Here is an 18,510-nt window from a genome sequence, read left to right as displayed (position 1 = left end):
TATCTATATCCCACTGCAGACTTTCAGTGTCCTCCGCACACTTTGCTCTACCATTCATTTCAGTATTGTCTGCAAACATGGACACATTACACTTGGACCCCAAACTCTAAATCATCTAAGTAAATAGTAAACAATTGCAGTCCCAACACTGATCCCTAAGGCACACCACTAGCACCTGATTGCCAACCAGAGAAACATCCATTTAACCCCGCTCCTTGCTTTCTGTTAGCTAACCAATCTTCTATCCACGCTAATACATTATGCGCAATGCTATGCACTTTTATCTTATGCAGCAGCTTTTTACGCAGTACCTTGTCAAATACCTTCTGGAAATCCAGATGCACCACATCCACCGGTTTCCCATTGTCCATCACACTCATAATGTCCTCAAAGAATTCGAGCAAATTAGTTGAATATGATGTGCCTTTCATGAATCCATGCTGTGCCTGCCTCATTGGACAATTTCTATCCAGATGTCTCGCTATTTCTTCCTCAAAGATACATTCAAGCATTTTCCCCACTACAGAAGTTAAGCTAACAGACCTATAGTTACCCACCTTTTGTCTACCTCCTTTCTTATATAGTGGTCTCACATTTGCTGTTTTCCAATCTGGATGGTACACTATAGATACAAAAACATGATAAAGGGAACAGGAAAACGATTTGACAACACTTCCTGAGTAGGTGGATCAAGAATCACAATATTGAGTCTTAAATTAGGATATAACCTGTGAAACAAATGAGATTTATTCGTGGAAAATGATAATATCCTTATCATCCAATGTAAGATATCATGGAATGGTAGCATTCTAGCAGAGAGTATTGATTCCTACTTGATAATAATGTTGAGGTTTGTAATACTTTCTGTGGCTACCCAGAGAGACAATTTTTTTGATACTGCATGCTACACCTTGGTTGCCAAATTGAATGACATGCTTCATTTAATTTATTTCATAGAGATGTGAATGTAGGATATCAGTTTGTCACTCTGAACTGAGAGTAAATCTGAATGAATATGAGTAAAGAAGATAAAACAGTGTGAATACTACCTGGAGCTGTAATCAATGTTCTGTAAAAAAAAGTTTGAAAACTAATGCCATTTTCAAATAGTAACATTGCTTAAACTCTTTCAGGAATTTGGGTAGAGGATTAATTTGATGTGAAACTACTCTGTTGTGTTGAACAGCAGAGATGGTTCTTCCCCAATGCAACTAGAAGGTACCAACAATAATTCTTCCAATTTACCACCAGTCTGTTAAGAACTGACCAACTTAATTCAGCCTAGATTTATTTTTCTAAAAGAATTTCCTGTAAATGCCATATATTGTAAAATTACTGCTGACAATTGTATCTCAATTTTTTTGGAAGAATTATTTATTTAACAAATCTGTGCTGAATTAGGAAGTTAACATATCTGTCTAATAATTGTATGGCTATCTGCAGAAAAAAACAGGTAGCTCACTTAATTTTTAACATTACTGTTTGTGTTTTGTTGTTCCAAATTAATAGCTTAAGCATCACCATGGATTTGCAGTCAGTTGAGCATCAATAGCTATACCTATTCACCAGCTTGATTTTCTTTTATAAAGAATCGCATGCCTAAGTAATGCTTATTTTTGTGTCAACTCATTGACTTCGGAAATAACAGATTTTTTTGTGAATTTAATATGTAGTCTGTCTCATTATTACGTTGATCATTTTCAAAAGCCAAGTTTCTATCCTTAAATTATAGGTGCCATATCTTACAAACCGGTTTTGTTTCTTCAATAAATTGACAAATATTTTTTATGAAAACCTATTTTTCCTTCCCTTGCTTCAAAAATTAACACCATGACAGGTCATTATCTCCTCTCTAAACAGGAAAAAAATGACAGTGATCTGGAGGATCCCTTCAGTGGCTTTTCCCCCATTGAAATCTAAAAGCCTACCCTCACCCTCTGAGCAAATCACTTAGTATAATCAGATCCACACATTGCTCTCTGCAATTAGGAAGTACATTACACTAAGTGCCACCTTTCAAACTTCTCACATTTAGCAGATGCTTCTTGCAAATGTTTTGTTGCCAAATGATCTTGTGGTGTATGTTCAGTTCTTAATCGCAGAGCTACCCCCAGTGTTTGGAATAAAGATGCAAATTGTTTCCTTTTGTAAAAGCAGTTGTGCAGGCAGATATTATATTAGATTTTACCAAATGCCTGACACCACTATATAAATTTATTTCAAACTTTAGATTTTGTATTAAGTCAACAACTATTTTGTCTTTGAAAGGGAGCATCCTAAAGTGTGCACACATTTAAACAAACAAATATATTTTATTAGAAGTCTTCAAAATTCAGCAGTAGGATGGTGGTACACAATCTGTATCATTCAGGTCTGAACAGTTGGGCTCAAATAACTTTGGATGGCTGGGTGCTTCATCAATAATTGCCAAAGCTAATATTCACTGATGACCTCTTCTGGCCACCTATCCTAGCTTTGCAACTTAATATTCTAATGGTGTATGTATCTTCAGGATGAAACAATTGGATTGAATAGAATGAAACATAAATGCATAACAGAATGATTAGTGATTAAAAAAGCATAACTGGTATTCAAGTACAACTTACCTCACACTTCCCAGGTTAATAAAGAAAATTTATAATATAAGAACTTTACTAACTGACATAATTTAGGGAACCAGTTATCACCGTCGTGAGGAGCTGTCACACAAAGAAAAATAATTTATATTTGTAAGTAGTTTTTACATCATTTTCACAAACTCCCATTTTAGAATTGATGTATCAATCAAAGCACAATGATTGTTATGATGGTAAATTGGTTCCATATGTCACAGGATGGTGGAGGGTGGGGGGGGCGCGGGTGGGGGGTGGTGGAAACAGCCAAATTCCATTTACTTTTGTTTCCCTTATTAAAGGGACACTGCTTTCACAATGCAGTGTTTAGCAAACCAGTACACCCATTTTTATCATGATAGTGTTGTGTCCAAGTGACAATTTGCACTTTCCTGAAGAGATAGAAAAAGTTTTGTCAAACGCTTTTTAGTTGGATATGTTGTCATTATGAGATGACAGTTAGTAACTCTACGACACTGATCATCCTTCTTATTTATTATGAATGTAAGGTATCATTCATCAAAGAATTATATTTCTTTGTGTACTCAGATCACAATGTAACCCATTTTCTATTGCTGCAAGATCTTACTGAAAGGAAAATTGCTTTTGCAATAATGTATTGACAACAGACATGCTTCTTTGGAAATTTTCATCTTGAAAGTGTAGTATTCAAAATTTTGTCTGTACTGAGTATAATGTCTGATACAAGTGGGACCTTATTCCGGCCTTCAGTTTCAAAAGGTAATTTTTCATTGATGTAACAATAAGTGGAAAAAAAAACTGAATTTTAACCATTTCTTTCCAACTAAATTATCACGAGAGATTTTAAACTGTGTCTGTGGATTATACAATTGAGATTACTACACAGTTGAGAAATAAATAGGGTAAAGTTCTTAATTTTGCATTTTGCCACAATTATAAATGTGGTGGTAATACAATTAGCAATCTAACAAATTCAAAAGCACACATTAACTTACAAAAGCAAGTCTCTCCTATGATGCTGATGTGGCTGTCATTTTGCATGAAGACATGCTGAACATTACAAATACATGTTTCTGCCCATCTGTATCCTGACCCACTTTTCCCAGGCCATACATGGTACAGTAACATATGCAAGTGGGCAGCTGACCTGGAAACTGAGCTAAGTAGAACTGTGTCGATTAGGTAACCAATGTCTCTCTTCAATAGTTATTAAAAATCAGTCTCAAGTAACTAAGCATTAAAACACAGATTTTGCTTAATTCAAAATATAACTTTTGGCATTATTACAAGTGAGAGGTTAGAAATGGCTCAAGTTATCACAGTTTTCAATATTACCATATTCGACCTTCATGGTAAACTAAAGAGAACTGGAGATAATCTATCTGCACAGGACTTATTACATTATTTCATGCATTATACAGAAAGGGTGCTTAACAGGTGAACTTTTAAAAACACAGTTAAAAGTTTATTTTTGAATTCCATTGTGAGGGGTAGGTAGCATATTCTCTTGAACGGTTTAAAGCCCCAGGATAAGATACACTAGCGCTCTGTGTGATTCTCTCAATTAACCAGTTGGGGTCCCATCAATACAAGAGTTGACCTCTTTCTGGCATCGCTGCGCTTTGTGGGAGAAGATGTAGATCACGTGTCCTTTGTGTTCGCTCAACGAAACTTGCTTGCAGTACGGGGCGACCCGCCCTTGCAGCACGCTCGGCACCTGGACGCAGCAGTTCCGTGGTGCAAGCGTGCATTTCCATTCGACAGAGATGGTGTCAATCAAGCAGCGGTCGGGGATGGTCTGTGGAGCAGGCGGGCTAAGCTCCAGACGATCATGTTGGGATGCGCGCGGCTGGGCTTCCGAGCGAGAGGGGAGGGAGTATTCAGTGCGGGGGGGGGGTGGGACTCCTCGGCTTTCGAGGGTTTCGTGTTTAGTTGCTCTCTTCTTGGTGTCTTTGGGGGGGGGGGGGTGGGGGGACAAATTTTATTTTTTTATATATTTAAAGAAAAGCCAAAAATAAGCTTTACAATGCTTCCGATGATGTTTGCCGAGGAAAACTGAAGGAGTTTCCCCTCAGAAAAAATGTGTGCGAAGTGAAAGCCAAAGTCTTTTTGAAGAATTTTTTTTTCCTCTCTCTCCGAGGAGTTGAAAATCCGGATTATTGAATTTCCTGAGGAAAGCCGGGTGTGGAATTTGCTGGAAGATGGTTTAGCAAGGACGGAGCGAGGAGAGTGCGGCCGAGGCGGAGCTCGAGCGGCGAGGCGGCGGCGGCCGGTGGAGCGCGGGCTGGGCGCGCGGTACGGCCGTTGGTCATGGCGCTGTGCGGCACCACGGCGGCGGCGGCGAGCCAGCAGCAGCGCCAAAGCGTCGCCAAGCTGATGGCTTATAACGGCGCCGGGGCCGCCCATCATCATCACCACCACCACCATCACCACCACCACCATCACAACAACCATCATCACCACAACAACAGCGGCAGCAGCAGCAGCAACAGCCATCACCAACATCCACCGCCGCCGCCGCCGCCACCACATCATCACCACCATCAAATACACACCGGGGCTACTGCCACCGCCGCTGCCGCTGCGACTGGCGGCGGCGGTGGTGGTGGTGTCGCTGCTGCCGGAGGAGGTGGCGGTATCGGCACGGCGGTACACCCGGTCCAGCATCACCATCACCCGGCCGCCGCCGCCGCTGCTGCCGCTGCCGCCGCCGTCGCCGCTAGCTCGGCCGCCGTCTCGTCGTCCTCATCCTCTTCATCGTCGTCGTCTGCCGCCGCCTCAGCCGCCGCCACGGCGGCAGCAGCGGCGGCGGCGGCGGCGATGCTGAACACAGGCCAGGCGCCGTATTTCCCGTCCCCAGCGCCGGCCGCCGCCGCCGCCTCGGTGCAGATTCACGCCGCCGCCGCGGCCGCTGCCAAGGCACATCAGCTGGATATCGAGCCCGACAGACCCATCGGATATGGAGCCTTCGGAGTAGTCTGGTAGGTTTCCTGAGCAAGACTTGTTGGCCAAGCGTTTTAACAGGTTGAAAATAATATTTTCAAATAATAAGTTTTTCAGCAAAGTCGCAATTTTTTGCCAATTACTTTTACTTCAGATAAACAGCTTATCAACTTTGTGGAGTTTGGGTGTTTCCTCAAATGCGCTGACAATGTTGAACTTGTAGGGAGTTTCAAAATGTTTTGCTTCCCCAAATGTCTGTGGGTTAGGTGAGCTCGGTTCTCATAGGGCGTACTGCACCGTCAATAATCTAAATGTTTTATGAAGTGACATTGCTTGGCGGGTGGCGGAAATTAGTCTTCATTATTTGGTTGTGTTTTCGTGCTGCACGAAAGATGCTTTTGTCACTAAGATGCTTTTTTTAAAAGCTTCCTGCAAGACACGAATCAGAGAGGCAGCTTGGTCAGATTTCCGTTTCATCCTTGAGTTATTATAAGATCTCTTGACGCCCAACTGATAGGAGACTACTTATTCTTTACATTTAAAAAACCTGAAAAGAAAGATAGCTGTATGACGCCCCCCCTCCCCAACAACATTTAGTAGTTATCTGTGTAAATCTTGTTCCTTTTGCGATGGTAAATTGCCGAAAACAAATTATATTTTCCACTTATTTGGAAAAAATGCTGAAGAAGAATAGTGTTAAAAATTGACTTGGAATTTTTTAAAGGTCTTTCTTCACGTTAGGTGGTAATTTAGTTGTCGCCAAAGTGGTTGGTTTGACGCACTGCACTTTTTAGGCAAAGATACGTATAATTTGCTATTCTATAACTGATAATGATGTTTTTAGTTTGAAGGAACAAATCCATTACTGTGTATGTGTAATCATTCCTCCATTCCCTTCAGGAGTAAGGGTGAAATTACTGTTCAGTTATTTTTTTCTTTTTTAAAAAACTTGCTGTCCTAATTAATATCCTTCAAGTTTTTGAGTTTACAGAATTTCAAAAAGTCAATGCAGTTCCATGATGCTGGGAATTATTTTTGTAATGGCAGCAATAGTTCATACAGAACGCTATTCCTTACGCATGCTAACCAGCTAGTACTCGTGCAGATTGGGTTAATAGTTTGTAGAAGTGTTGAAATGCAGTAATTCAACCGATGGCATAAATTGCCAGCTGGTGTATTTTTATGATTGTCACTAAACCCTGTACCTGGAGAGATTATTTTAAATTCCTGTTCTTATTCATATCTGTTAATTATTTTTTCCCTAAAACATTAAATACAGCAGTGTGATCACGTTATGAATCATTTTGCTGACCTTTTTGTTCATTTGAGGAAATTTACTTTATACTTAGATGATATGGTTTGGCTTTGCTAGAAAGCCAAAATTTTGTATTCAAGGAATTTTAACTCAAAATGGTTAAATCCCAGCCCTAATTTAAAATGCCTTGAACTACAATGAAATGTTAAATTTTTTTGGATGGATTGTATTTGACTTCATAAGTTTCTTTTTACGGTGGCAAATATAACTTACTAGGTTAATAGAATAACTAGATGTCAATGACTTTGAGTTCTTTTTTAAAGTGCAAACAAATTGAAAAGATGGAAAATGAAGCTTGATGGTCAGTGGCCAACTCCCGTTTGTTCTTGTGAATAATTTAGATAAACATTCTGTTTTGTTCATGCAAATCTGGAAAATGCAGTAAAAACAAAAGGTGATGGGATCTGGGGAAAATTGCTTGTGAAATGATAACATGTAAGGAAGTTTGAGAGGATATCTAATGATGTTGCACTAAGTGCAGTTGTAGTTTTATATGGTTGATTGCTGAATGTGAAATTTTGTACTGCAAGGCAGTGAAATTTCACCCTACCCAAGTGTTAATTTTTACTACATTAGTCTTCTAAGATTACAAAAAATGTTTGTTTGATATTTTAGACAATTTTCAACATGTCGTCTTTTGGCTTAATACTGCCCATCAATTGGAATAAAGTTCTTCCAACACATTAACATTTGTAGTTCTTGATCCATCAGCCTTAAAGTAAATCGCAACCTTCTGCATTCAATTTTGCATTGCTTGCTGCATAAATATATTTTAAATCATATTTTTGGGCTATCCTGATGTCTGATAGCTAAGCATTGCAACAAGTAATGCAGTGTAAGCAGGAAGACTTAATTTCTGGCTTGTCTTGTTGCAGCTGAGACAAATTGTAGTTGGTTTTAGTGCTTGAGGGGAAATATCAGTGTTTACTCAATTAATCTTGCCAGACACTACTTGCATTAACTTTGACTAAAGAGAAAAAGGACAGGTTGTTTTGACCCATCTTTAAAATTGTATTTTTGTTCACTTATTTCACTGAAGATTTGAGTATCAGTGGATTCTTGAGAGTGGTGTCCCAGCCTAAGTTGGTTATTTAGCAAGACTACAGAAATCATAACAATTACACAGCACACAAATGGACTATTCAATCTTTTTCCACAAAGTCCAGAATTTAGTGCTGTCCTGCTGCATATTCTCCTATTTTTTCTGATTTCAAGCAGCGATCTACCTGCTCTGCCATAACTATTTGTGGCAGAGAATTCCATCTTCTGACCACCCCCTAAAGGACATTTTCTTATCTCAATTTTTTGTGCTTGTTAAATTAAAGCTGCCTTGTTTTTATTCTACACTGTAATAGGGATACTCTATCACTATGTATATTCATAATTGCCACTGTTCATCGGGGGCACTTCTTTTGGTCACTCTTTAACCTCTCTGGTGAGTAAAACATTCACCTTTCAGCATGATGAATATTAGCTACTCTTGTAATTAATATTCCTGTGGGTCGATAGTGCACCTTTCCAGATAAGTTTGTCCTTATTCCTGTTCAAAAATATTTACAGTACATGAAGTTGTAGCCTAAAATTACTTAAACACTCAGTACAGCTTTGCTTTTGTGCTTGGCATCTAGATTTGATGAATGACAACTTGTTTCTCTGTCTTTTTGTAGTTTTGTACGGTTGCTTGGTTTTTCATGGCTTTTTCCATCTTCTGTATTAAGATTCCTGTGCTTTCCACTTGTACTTGAGATACATTTATTTTTCCAAATATATTAAGCATTATCTTGGTTCAGTGTTGATATTCCAGTTTCTACTCTAGGACCTGAGCAGCTAAGTGAAGGTGACATTTGCTGAAAAGTTCTGAGGGAGAAATGTTGCCATATTGGTGCTGTTTTTCAGATGTAAATATAAGCTGTCAGTGTTCAAGTAGATCTAAGAGATCCCATGGTGCAAATTGAAGAGAAGAATTTTGACAGATTTTCTGTTGATCAACGTCAGATAAACAGGTTAGCAGCGTTTATCTAGTTTTGAGATTCACATCATACAAACTGGTTGCTATATTAAGGTACATCATTGAATAACTAATTGTCTGAGGATGTGGAAGCCTATAATGTGCATTCTTTCTTCACAATTTTCTTTTAAGCTGCATCTGCCAAACCCCTTGTGTTTATAATTTTCATACACCCAAAATAAAAACTATTCACAAATGCCAGTATCTTCATTCAATTATGAATTCCTGTGCATATATTAAATAAGCTTTCCCAACGCTGACTTCAGTAGACCACCAGTTGCTATGACTTTTCAGAAAAACCCTTTTACCTTATTCTCGGGTTTTGTTTTACAAATTTTTTATTTTTTTATTTTTGCTGCTGTAGCTTATCAAATGCTTTGATGATTTGAGGCAAGACGTGTCTGAAATAAATGGGACGGCATAAGACTTGATGGCTCGGTGATTAGCACTGCAGCCTCACAGCGCCAGAGACCCGGGTCCAATTCCAGCCTCCGGCGACTGTCTGTCTGTGTGGAGTTTGCACATTCTCTACCCGTGTCTGCTTGGATTTCCTCCGGTTTCCTCCCACGCTCCAAAGATATGCAGGCTAGATGGATCGGCCATGCTAAATTGCCCATCATGTTCAGGGGTGTGTGGGTTATAGGGGGATGGGTCTGGGTGTAATGCTTCAAGGGGCGGTGTGGACTTGTTGGGCCGAAGGGCCTGTTTCCACACTGCAGGGATAATTAATCTAATCTAATGTCAGCGTGCAAACAAGGAACCAGGGGTAGGTATTCAGCCCCTGGGCCTGCACCACCGTTTAATAAGAACATGACAGATTTGTTGTAACCTCAAGTCCACGTTCCCAACTGCCCCATATCGTCTTTCATCCATTTGCTTACCAAAAACCTATTTACATGTTCCTTTAAAAATGTTCAAAAACTGTTTCCACTACCTTTTCTGAAAGAGTTCCAAAGACTCGCCACCCCCTGAGAAAATAAAATTGACTCATCTCTTTATTGCGGTTACTCACTTGCTCACTGAGCCAGTTGTTCCATGTTGTGCAGATGTTGCTGAGAATGGTAATGAAACATCAGTGCGACCTCTAATCAAAGCATTGATGTTCTGCTCAGTTTTGAATTTGATATTCTGGTGTGGGGGGTTTTGTCACTTCCTTTTTTCAGCAGCATTCTGTATTTGGTGTCTATTTCTCTGTTTGTTAATGTCATCCTTTTATTGAAATGGGTAATCCTTTAGTTTATACAGTGACTCCTAATTCTATATCCTCCTATAAGAGGAGCCATGCTTTCCATATCTATCTTGTTGAGGTGGATCCCTCAGGACCTTTGTATGTTTCAATCAAGTTGGCTCTTACTTTTCTAAACACCAGATTTTTTAAAAAATCCTAACCTGACTAAACTTCCCCCATATGTCAGTCTGGTAAACCTGTTGTGACCTTCTAACATATTTTCATCCTCCCTTAACTAAGATGACCAGTGCTGTTAACCACATGTAGTTTTGCTTGTGCCCTGTATGTATTTGTCTTTTTATCCAATGGCCCTCACAAATAATACCTCGCAGACTCTTGCTATTCCTGTACACTAACCTTTTTGTGATTCTTGGACAAGGATACCCAGGTATCTCTAGCTTAGAGCTCTGAAAACTCTTGCAATTTAGGTAATGTTATTTTTTTTCCATGCCAAGATGAACAGTCCACATTTTTTTGACATTTTATTTCATTTGCTGGATTTTTGCTCATTCACTAAACATATCCATATAACTTTGTAACCTCCATGTCGTCATCCTTATTTTTCACTACCTGTCTTTTAAATCATTTGATTTTAGCAACTATCTCTTGTTTCACTTTGTCTATATCAATCGTATCCATGGTAAACAGTTGATGCCAGAGCACTTATCTCTGTGGTAGCTTACCAAACAAAAATATCTACTTATGCATGTTTGTTTCCTGTTAACCATTTAATCTTGTCCACGCCAACATGTTATACCATACGCCCTGATGTTTTATTTTCCACAATAAACTTTTTGAGGCACTTCACCAAATACCTTCTAGAAATCTAAGTGCAGTAGGTCCACTGTTCCTATTTTATCTACAGTAAATGTTAGCATCTCAAATTACTCCAATAGACAGATTAACACGTTTTCCCTTTCCTAAACTTGATTCTGCTTGATTACTTTGAACTTATCTAAATCCTTATTATAACATCTGTATCATTTTCCCTATGACAGGTGTCAAGCTTTCTGCTTTGTGCCTGTATTTTAAATAAGGACTTGTTATCTTTCCAATATGATAACCCCAGATTTTGGGGCAGGTTTGGACAATTACATAAACAATGCATCAACTATTTCATGAGCCACTTCCCTTTAAGACTCCTAGGATGAAATTGTTCAGGTGGTGAGCATTTGTCCAGGCTGTAACTTCAACAATTTACAGTGTAACTTCTGATCTTCATTTTATTGTGGCTTCTTGGACGTCAAGTGTATTCCCTATAGCAAATATTAATGCAAAATACTTGTTCAATTTATCTGTCATCTTTATTTTCTATTATCAATTCTCCTAATTTATTTTCTGTAGGAGCAATGTCCACCAACTTTTGAAATATTTAGAAATCCTTACTTTCTTGTCTTTCTGGCTGGCTCTTTTGTACTGTAATTTTGTCCTGCCTATTAACTTTTTGGTAATTTTTTGATTTGTCTAATTTGCCACAGTTTTTGCTTGACTGTATACTTTTCTTTAAGCTTTAATGCTTTCTACCTCTCTTCCAGTTAGCCACAAATTGTGGATCTGTTCCTTGGGATTTTTCTTACTTTTTGGAATGTATTTTCAGCGTATTCTAGAGATTTCCTAATTACCCTGTTTAGATGGTATTATATCGCTCTGGAGAGGGTGGGGCTTAAACTTGGGCCTGTTGGCTTTGAGTTAGTGTGCGCCATAAGTGCCCCGAATTCTGTGTTCTAAATTATCTCCTTTAAATGTCGTCATTACTTCTCTACTAATGTCCATTAACCTAAATTGCCATACACTTTAGCTTGCTCTGTTCTCTTTAACTAGCCTTTCCTTAATTGCCCTCCTTTTGAGTTTTAAATTACAGGTTGTGAATCTGCTCCTCTTCCCCTTTGGCTAAATGTTAAATTAATCAAGTTGAATTGCTAGTTAGGGCACCTTCACTAAAAGATCATTACGGCTATCTCGTTGCATATTAACTGGCCTTGTATAATTTGCCCTGTTTGGTTCCAGAATATGCTGTTTTAAGAAACTACTCTGAAAACATTGTGAACTCCTCATCAAATTTATCTTTGCTCATCTGACTTCTCCAGTCTATATATAATTCAAGGTCTTCCATGATTATCACCATTCCTTTCTGACAAACTCCCATTCCTCTGTTACTTTAATACTCTATTCTAAAATGTTGTTACTGTCAGTGCGCTGCCACAAGCGTGTATTTATCATTTCTCTTCTCTGTCCAAACTCTGTTTACATCCTGGATTGAGGACATCCTCACTTATTCTGCTGGTACTGTAATTAACTAAGAGCCATCCACCTTTTTGCCTACCTCCCTTTCTAAGCATGATGTGTGTTTCAGTATTTGTTAACCAATCCATGCCATTCTGTAGCTGTGTCCCTGCATCCAGGTTGGACTTTATAAATTATTTCCATTGCACACTCAGTTCATCTGTTTCATTTCAAATTTTATGTCCGTTCAGTCTTTATCTTGTCCTTTTTTCAATGCCTTTTGTAGTTTCTATCCTTTTCTGATTTACTGTTGATTTGCATATTCTTCTGGCACAGTATATCATTTCCCAAATTAATACCTTTCTCCCATGCCTTGGATGTTACCACTTCTTAAATTTGATCCCTTTGATAGCTTAATATCCCCCCTCTTTGCCCGGTTATGTCCCAGCACCTTTGGCTGGTGACTGCCCTAACAGTATTGAATCCACTTTCCACAATGCTCATGTCAGAACCTTTTGACTTCCACACCGGTCTTTGAGCTGATACATGCATTTCTCTAATCTGATTTGTCCTATGCAATTTGCATGTGCCTCAGGTAATAATCAAGAGATTAAAATGTTTGGAATTGTGCTTAATTTGGTATCCAGCTCATCATACTAACTGTGCAGAGCCACCTCCTTTTGACCTACCTATTCTGTTGCCTAACTACATAGTCCACAACAACTGTATCCTTACCTCTCAAGTACCTCTTTAATCCTGAGCAGATGTCCCAAACTCAGAAACAAGGCAGGTAATACAGCCATCTACAGTTTAGTTCTGGGGAAAATGATAACATTCAGTCCGATTTATACTGTTCCTAACTACCATTTAAACTTCTTTTCTCCCTCCTCCCAGCTTGAATGGATTTCTATGCTAGAATGTTACAGCTAATTAGCTCAACCACCTTTATAGTTGCTATTTTGATCCAAACAAGGTGAAAGAAGCTCAAACATTTTGGATAGCTGCAGAAATTGAGGTTCCTGCCCTAACTGTTGCAGAGTACTGATTAAATCAGAAGACTCTGTCCTAAAAGACGTTGTCACAAATAACTGAATTAATTTCCACGCGCCGAGATGTCATTGCGGTGTATATAGTTCGGCTTCCAGCTCTTAAGCTCTGATCTAAAGCTGCTTGAACTTCAGAGATAACAAAATGTGAGGCTGGATGAACACAGCAGGCCAAGCAGCATCTCAGGAGCACAAAAGCTGACATTTCGGGCCTAGACCCTTCATCCTCTCTGAAGGGCCTAGGCCCGAAACATCAGCTTTTGTGCTGCTGAGATGCTGGTTGGCCTGCTGTGTTCATCCAGCTTCACACTTTATCTTTGATTCTCCAGCATCTGCAGTTCTCATTATCTCTGATCAGAATTAAATTGACTTCATCTATAATTTCAGCTTTTTTTCAGAAAAGAGGGTACTCATTAATGAACTGTTATTACTTTTACAAGCTGGTTACTATTTTAGTGATGTAATGAAATAAGTAGGGATAAGTGGAGATGATAGGACAGGAAATATGGCTTGACTACAACACGTGAAAGTTTGTGGTATGAAACTAGATGGTCTACTTTGGTATGTGTTATTTTAAATTTCAAAATTTTAACTCTTATGGATTGAAAGAATCAACAATAATTCTTGGGAATAAACTTTCTTGTGATAAAATGGGTAAGGAGAAACTTGTGAAGTAGCCATTCCTGGAAAGGAGTTGAACAGAGCTCAAAAGGTTTCTAGGAAGAGACGATAACTGTTTGTCATGTGATAGCAAATGATCAACCGGGCAATTGCTTCTGCATGCAGACTTAATGTTCTGAAGTAATGGGCTAATTGCAAGAAAAGCTGTATTTTAGACAGCTAATCCTGAATATAACGAGGAACAGGGGAGCTCCTTCTGGTAAGACAAGCTCCATATTTGAGATCTCCAGAGATGTAATCAATGCTGGGGATGAAAGGAACTATTAAATCATCAATAAAATCAGCCACAAACTAAAGTGAATTTTTTATAAGAATCCAACACCAGAACAAGTCAGTAGCAGAAATTGAAGAACAACACTGCACAGGCATTGAACCCTGTATACTCCTAGAGACAGGTCATTGATAGAATCTAAGATAATAAAATGTGAGGCTGGATGAACACAGCAGGCCAAGCAGCATCTCAGGAGCCTGGGATGGGGGTGAGGGAGGAGGTGTGGGGACAAGTGTAGCATTTCCTGCGGTTGCAGGGGAAGGTGCCGGGTGTGGTGGGGTTGGAGGGCAGTGTGGAGCAGACAAGGGAGTCACGGAGAGAGTGGTCTCTCCGGAAAGCAGACAGGGGAGGGGATGTAAAAATGTCTTGGGTGGTGGGGTCGGATTGTAAATGGCGGAAGTGTCGGAGGATAATGCGTTGTATCCGGAGGTTGGTAGGGTGGTGTGTGAGAACGAGGGGGATCCTCTTGGGGCGGTTGTGGCGGGGGCGGGGTGTGAGGGATGTGTCGCGGGAAATGCGGGAGACGTGGTCAAGGGCGTTCTCGATCACCATGGGGGGAAAGTTGCGGTCCTTAAAGAACTTGGACATCTGGGACGTGCCCTCACCCCCAAGATGACATTCCACATTAAGCAGAGGTTCACCTGCACATCTGCCAATGTGGTATACTGCATCCACTGTACCCGGTGCGGCTGCCTCTACATTGGGGAAACCAAGCGGAGGCTTGGGGACCGCTTTGCAGAACACCTCCGCTCAGTTCGCAACAAACAACTGCACCTCCCAGTCGCAAACCATTTCCACTCCCCCTCCCATTCTCTTGATGACATGTCCATCATGGGCCTCCTGCACTGCCACAATGATGCCACCCGAAGGTTGCAGGAACAGCAACTCGTATTCCGCCTGGGAACCCTGCAGCCACATGGTATCAATGTGGACTTCACCAGTTTCAAAATCTCCCCTTCCCCTACTGCATCCCTAAACCAGCCCAGTTCATCCCCTCCCCCCACTGCACCACACAACCAGCCCAGCTCTTCCCCTCCACCCACTGCATCCCAAAACCAGTCCAACCTGTCTCTGCCTCCCTAACCGGTTCTTCCTCTCACCCATCCCTTCCTCCCACCCCAAGCCGCACCCCCAGCTACCTACTAACCTCATCCCACCTCCTTGACCTGTCCGTCTTCCCTGGACTGACCTATCCCCTCCCTATCTCCCCACCTACACTCTCTCCACCTATCTTCTTTACTCTCCATCTTCGGTCCGCCTCCCCCTCTCTCCCTATTTATTCCAGTTCCCTCCCCCCATCCCCCTCTCTGATGAAGGGTCTAGGCCCGAAACGTCAGCTTTTGTGCTCCTGAGATGCTGCTTGGCCTGCTGTGTTCATCCAGCCTCACATTTTATTATCTTGGAATCTCCAGCATCTGCAGTTCCCATTATCATTGATAGAATCTAGCCAAGATTCCACTATCATTAATCGGGCAATAGCCAAGTTGGGTTATGAGGCTTAACTAACTTGCTTGAAGGGTCTTATTTTGGTTGCTACATGTAATTAAGTTTTTAAATCATTGTTTCAGTATTTACTTGTCTAAGAGACTTCTTAATAAGTAGCCAAATTAGATAACTTACGGTGACGTACCCACAACAGTATATTCTACCCACTGGCAGCTCAGATCTGTTAGAGTAGGAGTTTAGAGCTTAGATGTCTGGAGGGAGTTGGCCTCTTCCTTGCTTCGCTTTGCTTACAGTAACTTTGCCCCTCGTGATGAACTCTTAAAACCTTACCAACAACTGATATCAGGTGAACTGGCCTGTACTTTCCTGTCCACTACTATGTTCCTCCCTTCTTTAAACCGGGGTGTTATATTAGCCATTTTCCAGTACTCTGGGGAAACCCACCACCCCACTCCCTCAGTGATTTCTGAGAGATCAGCACCAGTTCATCAACAGTCTCCTCTGCTATCTCCTTCAGAACCTTGGGTTGTATTCCATCTAGCCTAGGTGTTCAATCCATCCTTAGACACGTCAGCTTCCCCAGCACCTTTTCCTGAATGGTCACTACATTCATCTCTGCCGCTGACTCTTGAAGTTTGTGTGTTGCTGTTTTTCACTGAAGACTGATCCAAGGTGCCTATTCAATTCCTCCACCATTTCTTTATTGCCCATTTGCAGTGGTCCAATGTCTACTCTTTCCTCTCTAAATCTCTATACTCTACTGTTTCCATAATATTAAAACTCTTTCAATATCATGCTAGCTACCCTCACTTCATCTTCTTTCCCCTCAGCACCTTTTTGTTATCCTCCACTGATTTTTAAAGGCTTCCCAATCCTCTGGCTTCCCACTAATTTCACCACATTCTATGCTTTTTCTCTTGCTTTTATACTGTCACTGACATGTCTTGTCAGCCATGAGATGAATTTCTGCTGTACCTCCTGAATTAACCCCAAAAACCCCTGCCACTGCTGCTCCACTGTCTTCCTGCTGGGCTCCCCTTCCAATCTGGTCTTTCCAGCTTTTCCTTCACGAGCCTGTAGCTACCTTTACTCAGCTGTAAGACTGTTGCATTTGATTCCAGATTCTCCCCCTTTAAAGCTGGGTGAATTGTATCATATTATGCTCATTGTTCCCTAGGTCTTTACGTGAAGTGAAATACCTAAAGCCTGAAGAAAACTGGTTCACTTTCCCTTGCCAGTTGCTGTAAACTGTGGCTTTTAGCCAGCAACTAAGATCCTTTGCAGTTAGTGTACGAATCACCTGTGGTTTTTGTGAAGCAGTCATAAGGACCTGGAGAAGAGAGATTGAAGAACATGCAACCCTGGTTGGAAGAAAGGTCATCTTGGTGAACCCTGTAGTCTGGGGCTTTGAGCTGCTTTCTCATTTTTCTCTGTACCATCAATTCCCTTTAGTCCGTGTGCGGAGTTTTGGAAATTGAGGGTTAGAATTTTAGCTAATAGGGCTGGATGTCAACAGTTCATATATTCTAACCACAGGTAAACAACTATTTGTAATAAATAGTAGCTTGATTTAAGTATAAAAACCTAGTTCTTGATTTGTTATAATAAAGTGTGAAGCTGGATGAACACAGCAGGCCAAGCAGCATCTCAGGAGCACAAAAGCTGATGTTTCGGGCCTAGACCCTTCATCAGAGAGGGGGATGGGGAGAGGGTTCTGAAATAAATAGGGAGAGAGGAAGAGGCGGACCGAAGGTGGATAGGAGAGTATAGGTAGGGAGGGGATAGGTCAGTCCAGGGAAGACGGACAGGTCAAGGAGGTGGGATGAGGTTAATAGGTAGGAAATGGAGGTGCAGCTTGGGGTGGGAGGAAGGGATGGGTGAGAGGAAGAACCAGTTGGGGAGGCAGACACAGGCTGGGCTGGTTTTGGGATGCGGTGGGGGAAGGGGAGATTTTGAAGCTGGTGAAGTCCACATTGATTCCATTGGGCTGCAGAGTTCCCAAGCGGAATACGAGTTGCTGTTCCTGCAACCTTCGGGTGGCATCATTGTGGCACTGCAGGAGGCCCATGATGGACATGTCATCTAAAGAACGGGAGGGGGAGTTGAAATGATTCGCAACTGGGAGGTGCAGTTGTTTATTGCGAACCGAGCGGAGGTGTTCTGCAAAGCGGTCCCCAAGCCTCCGCTTGGTTTCCCCAGTGTCGAGGAAGCCACACTGGGTACAATGGATACAGTATACCACATTGGCAGATGTGCAGGTGAACCTCTGCTTAATATGGAATGTCATCTTGGGGCCTGGGATAGGGGTGAGGGAGGTGGTGTGGGGGCAAGTGTAGCATTTCCTGCGGTTGCAGGGGAAGGTGCCGGGTGTGGTGTGGTTGGAGGGCAGTGTGGAGCAAACAAGGGAGTCATAGAGAAAGTGGTCTCTCCGGAAAGCAGACAAGGGTGGGGATGGAAAAATGTCTTGGGTGGTGGGTTCGGATTGTAGATGGTGGAAGTGTTGGAGGATGATGCGTTGTATCCGGAGGTTGGTGGGGTGGTGTGTGAGAACGAGGTGGATCCTCTTGGGACGGTTGTGGCGAGGGCGGGGTGTGAGGGATGTGTTGCGGGAAATGCGGGAGGTGCGGTCAAGGGCGTTCTCGACCACTGTTGGGGGGGAAAGTTGCGGTCCTTGAAGAACTTGGACATCTGGGATGTGCGGGAGTGGAATGCCTCATCATGGGAGCAGATGAGGCGGAGGAATTGGGAATAGGGG

The 18,510-nt window shown here is 41.4% G+C and overlaps 1 protein-coding gene across 1 annotated transcript in view; it reads left to right on the top strand.

Moving 5' to 3' along the window:
- Nucleotides 1-4,571: 4,571 nt before the first annotated feature.
- The window catches only part of nlk2 (nemo-like kinase, type 2), a 170,203-nt gene continuing 156,264 nt past the window's right edge, over nucleotides 4,572-18,510 (top strand). The window contains exon 1 of the mRNA XM_048557087.2: nucleotides 4,572-5,575. Within this exon, the coding sequence (XP_048413044.2) occupies nucleotides 4,905-5,575 (671 nt within the window). The 5' untranslated portion in view covers nucleotides 4,572-4,904. The remainder of the gene's footprint in view (nucleotides 5,576-18,510) is intronic.

Source organism: Stegostoma tigrinum, chromosome 27 (assembly GCF_030684315.1).
Source record: "Stegostoma tigrinum isolate sSteTig4 chromosome 27, sSteTig4.hap1, whole genome shotgun sequence".
In the NCBI taxonomy this organism is placed as follows: Eukaryota; Metazoa; Chordata; class Chondrichthyes; order Orectolobiformes; family Stegostomatidae; genus Stegostoma; species Stegostoma tigrinum.
Note: the sequence above shows the minus strand (reverse complement) of the source record. Positions and strands in the feature narration are given on the sequence as shown.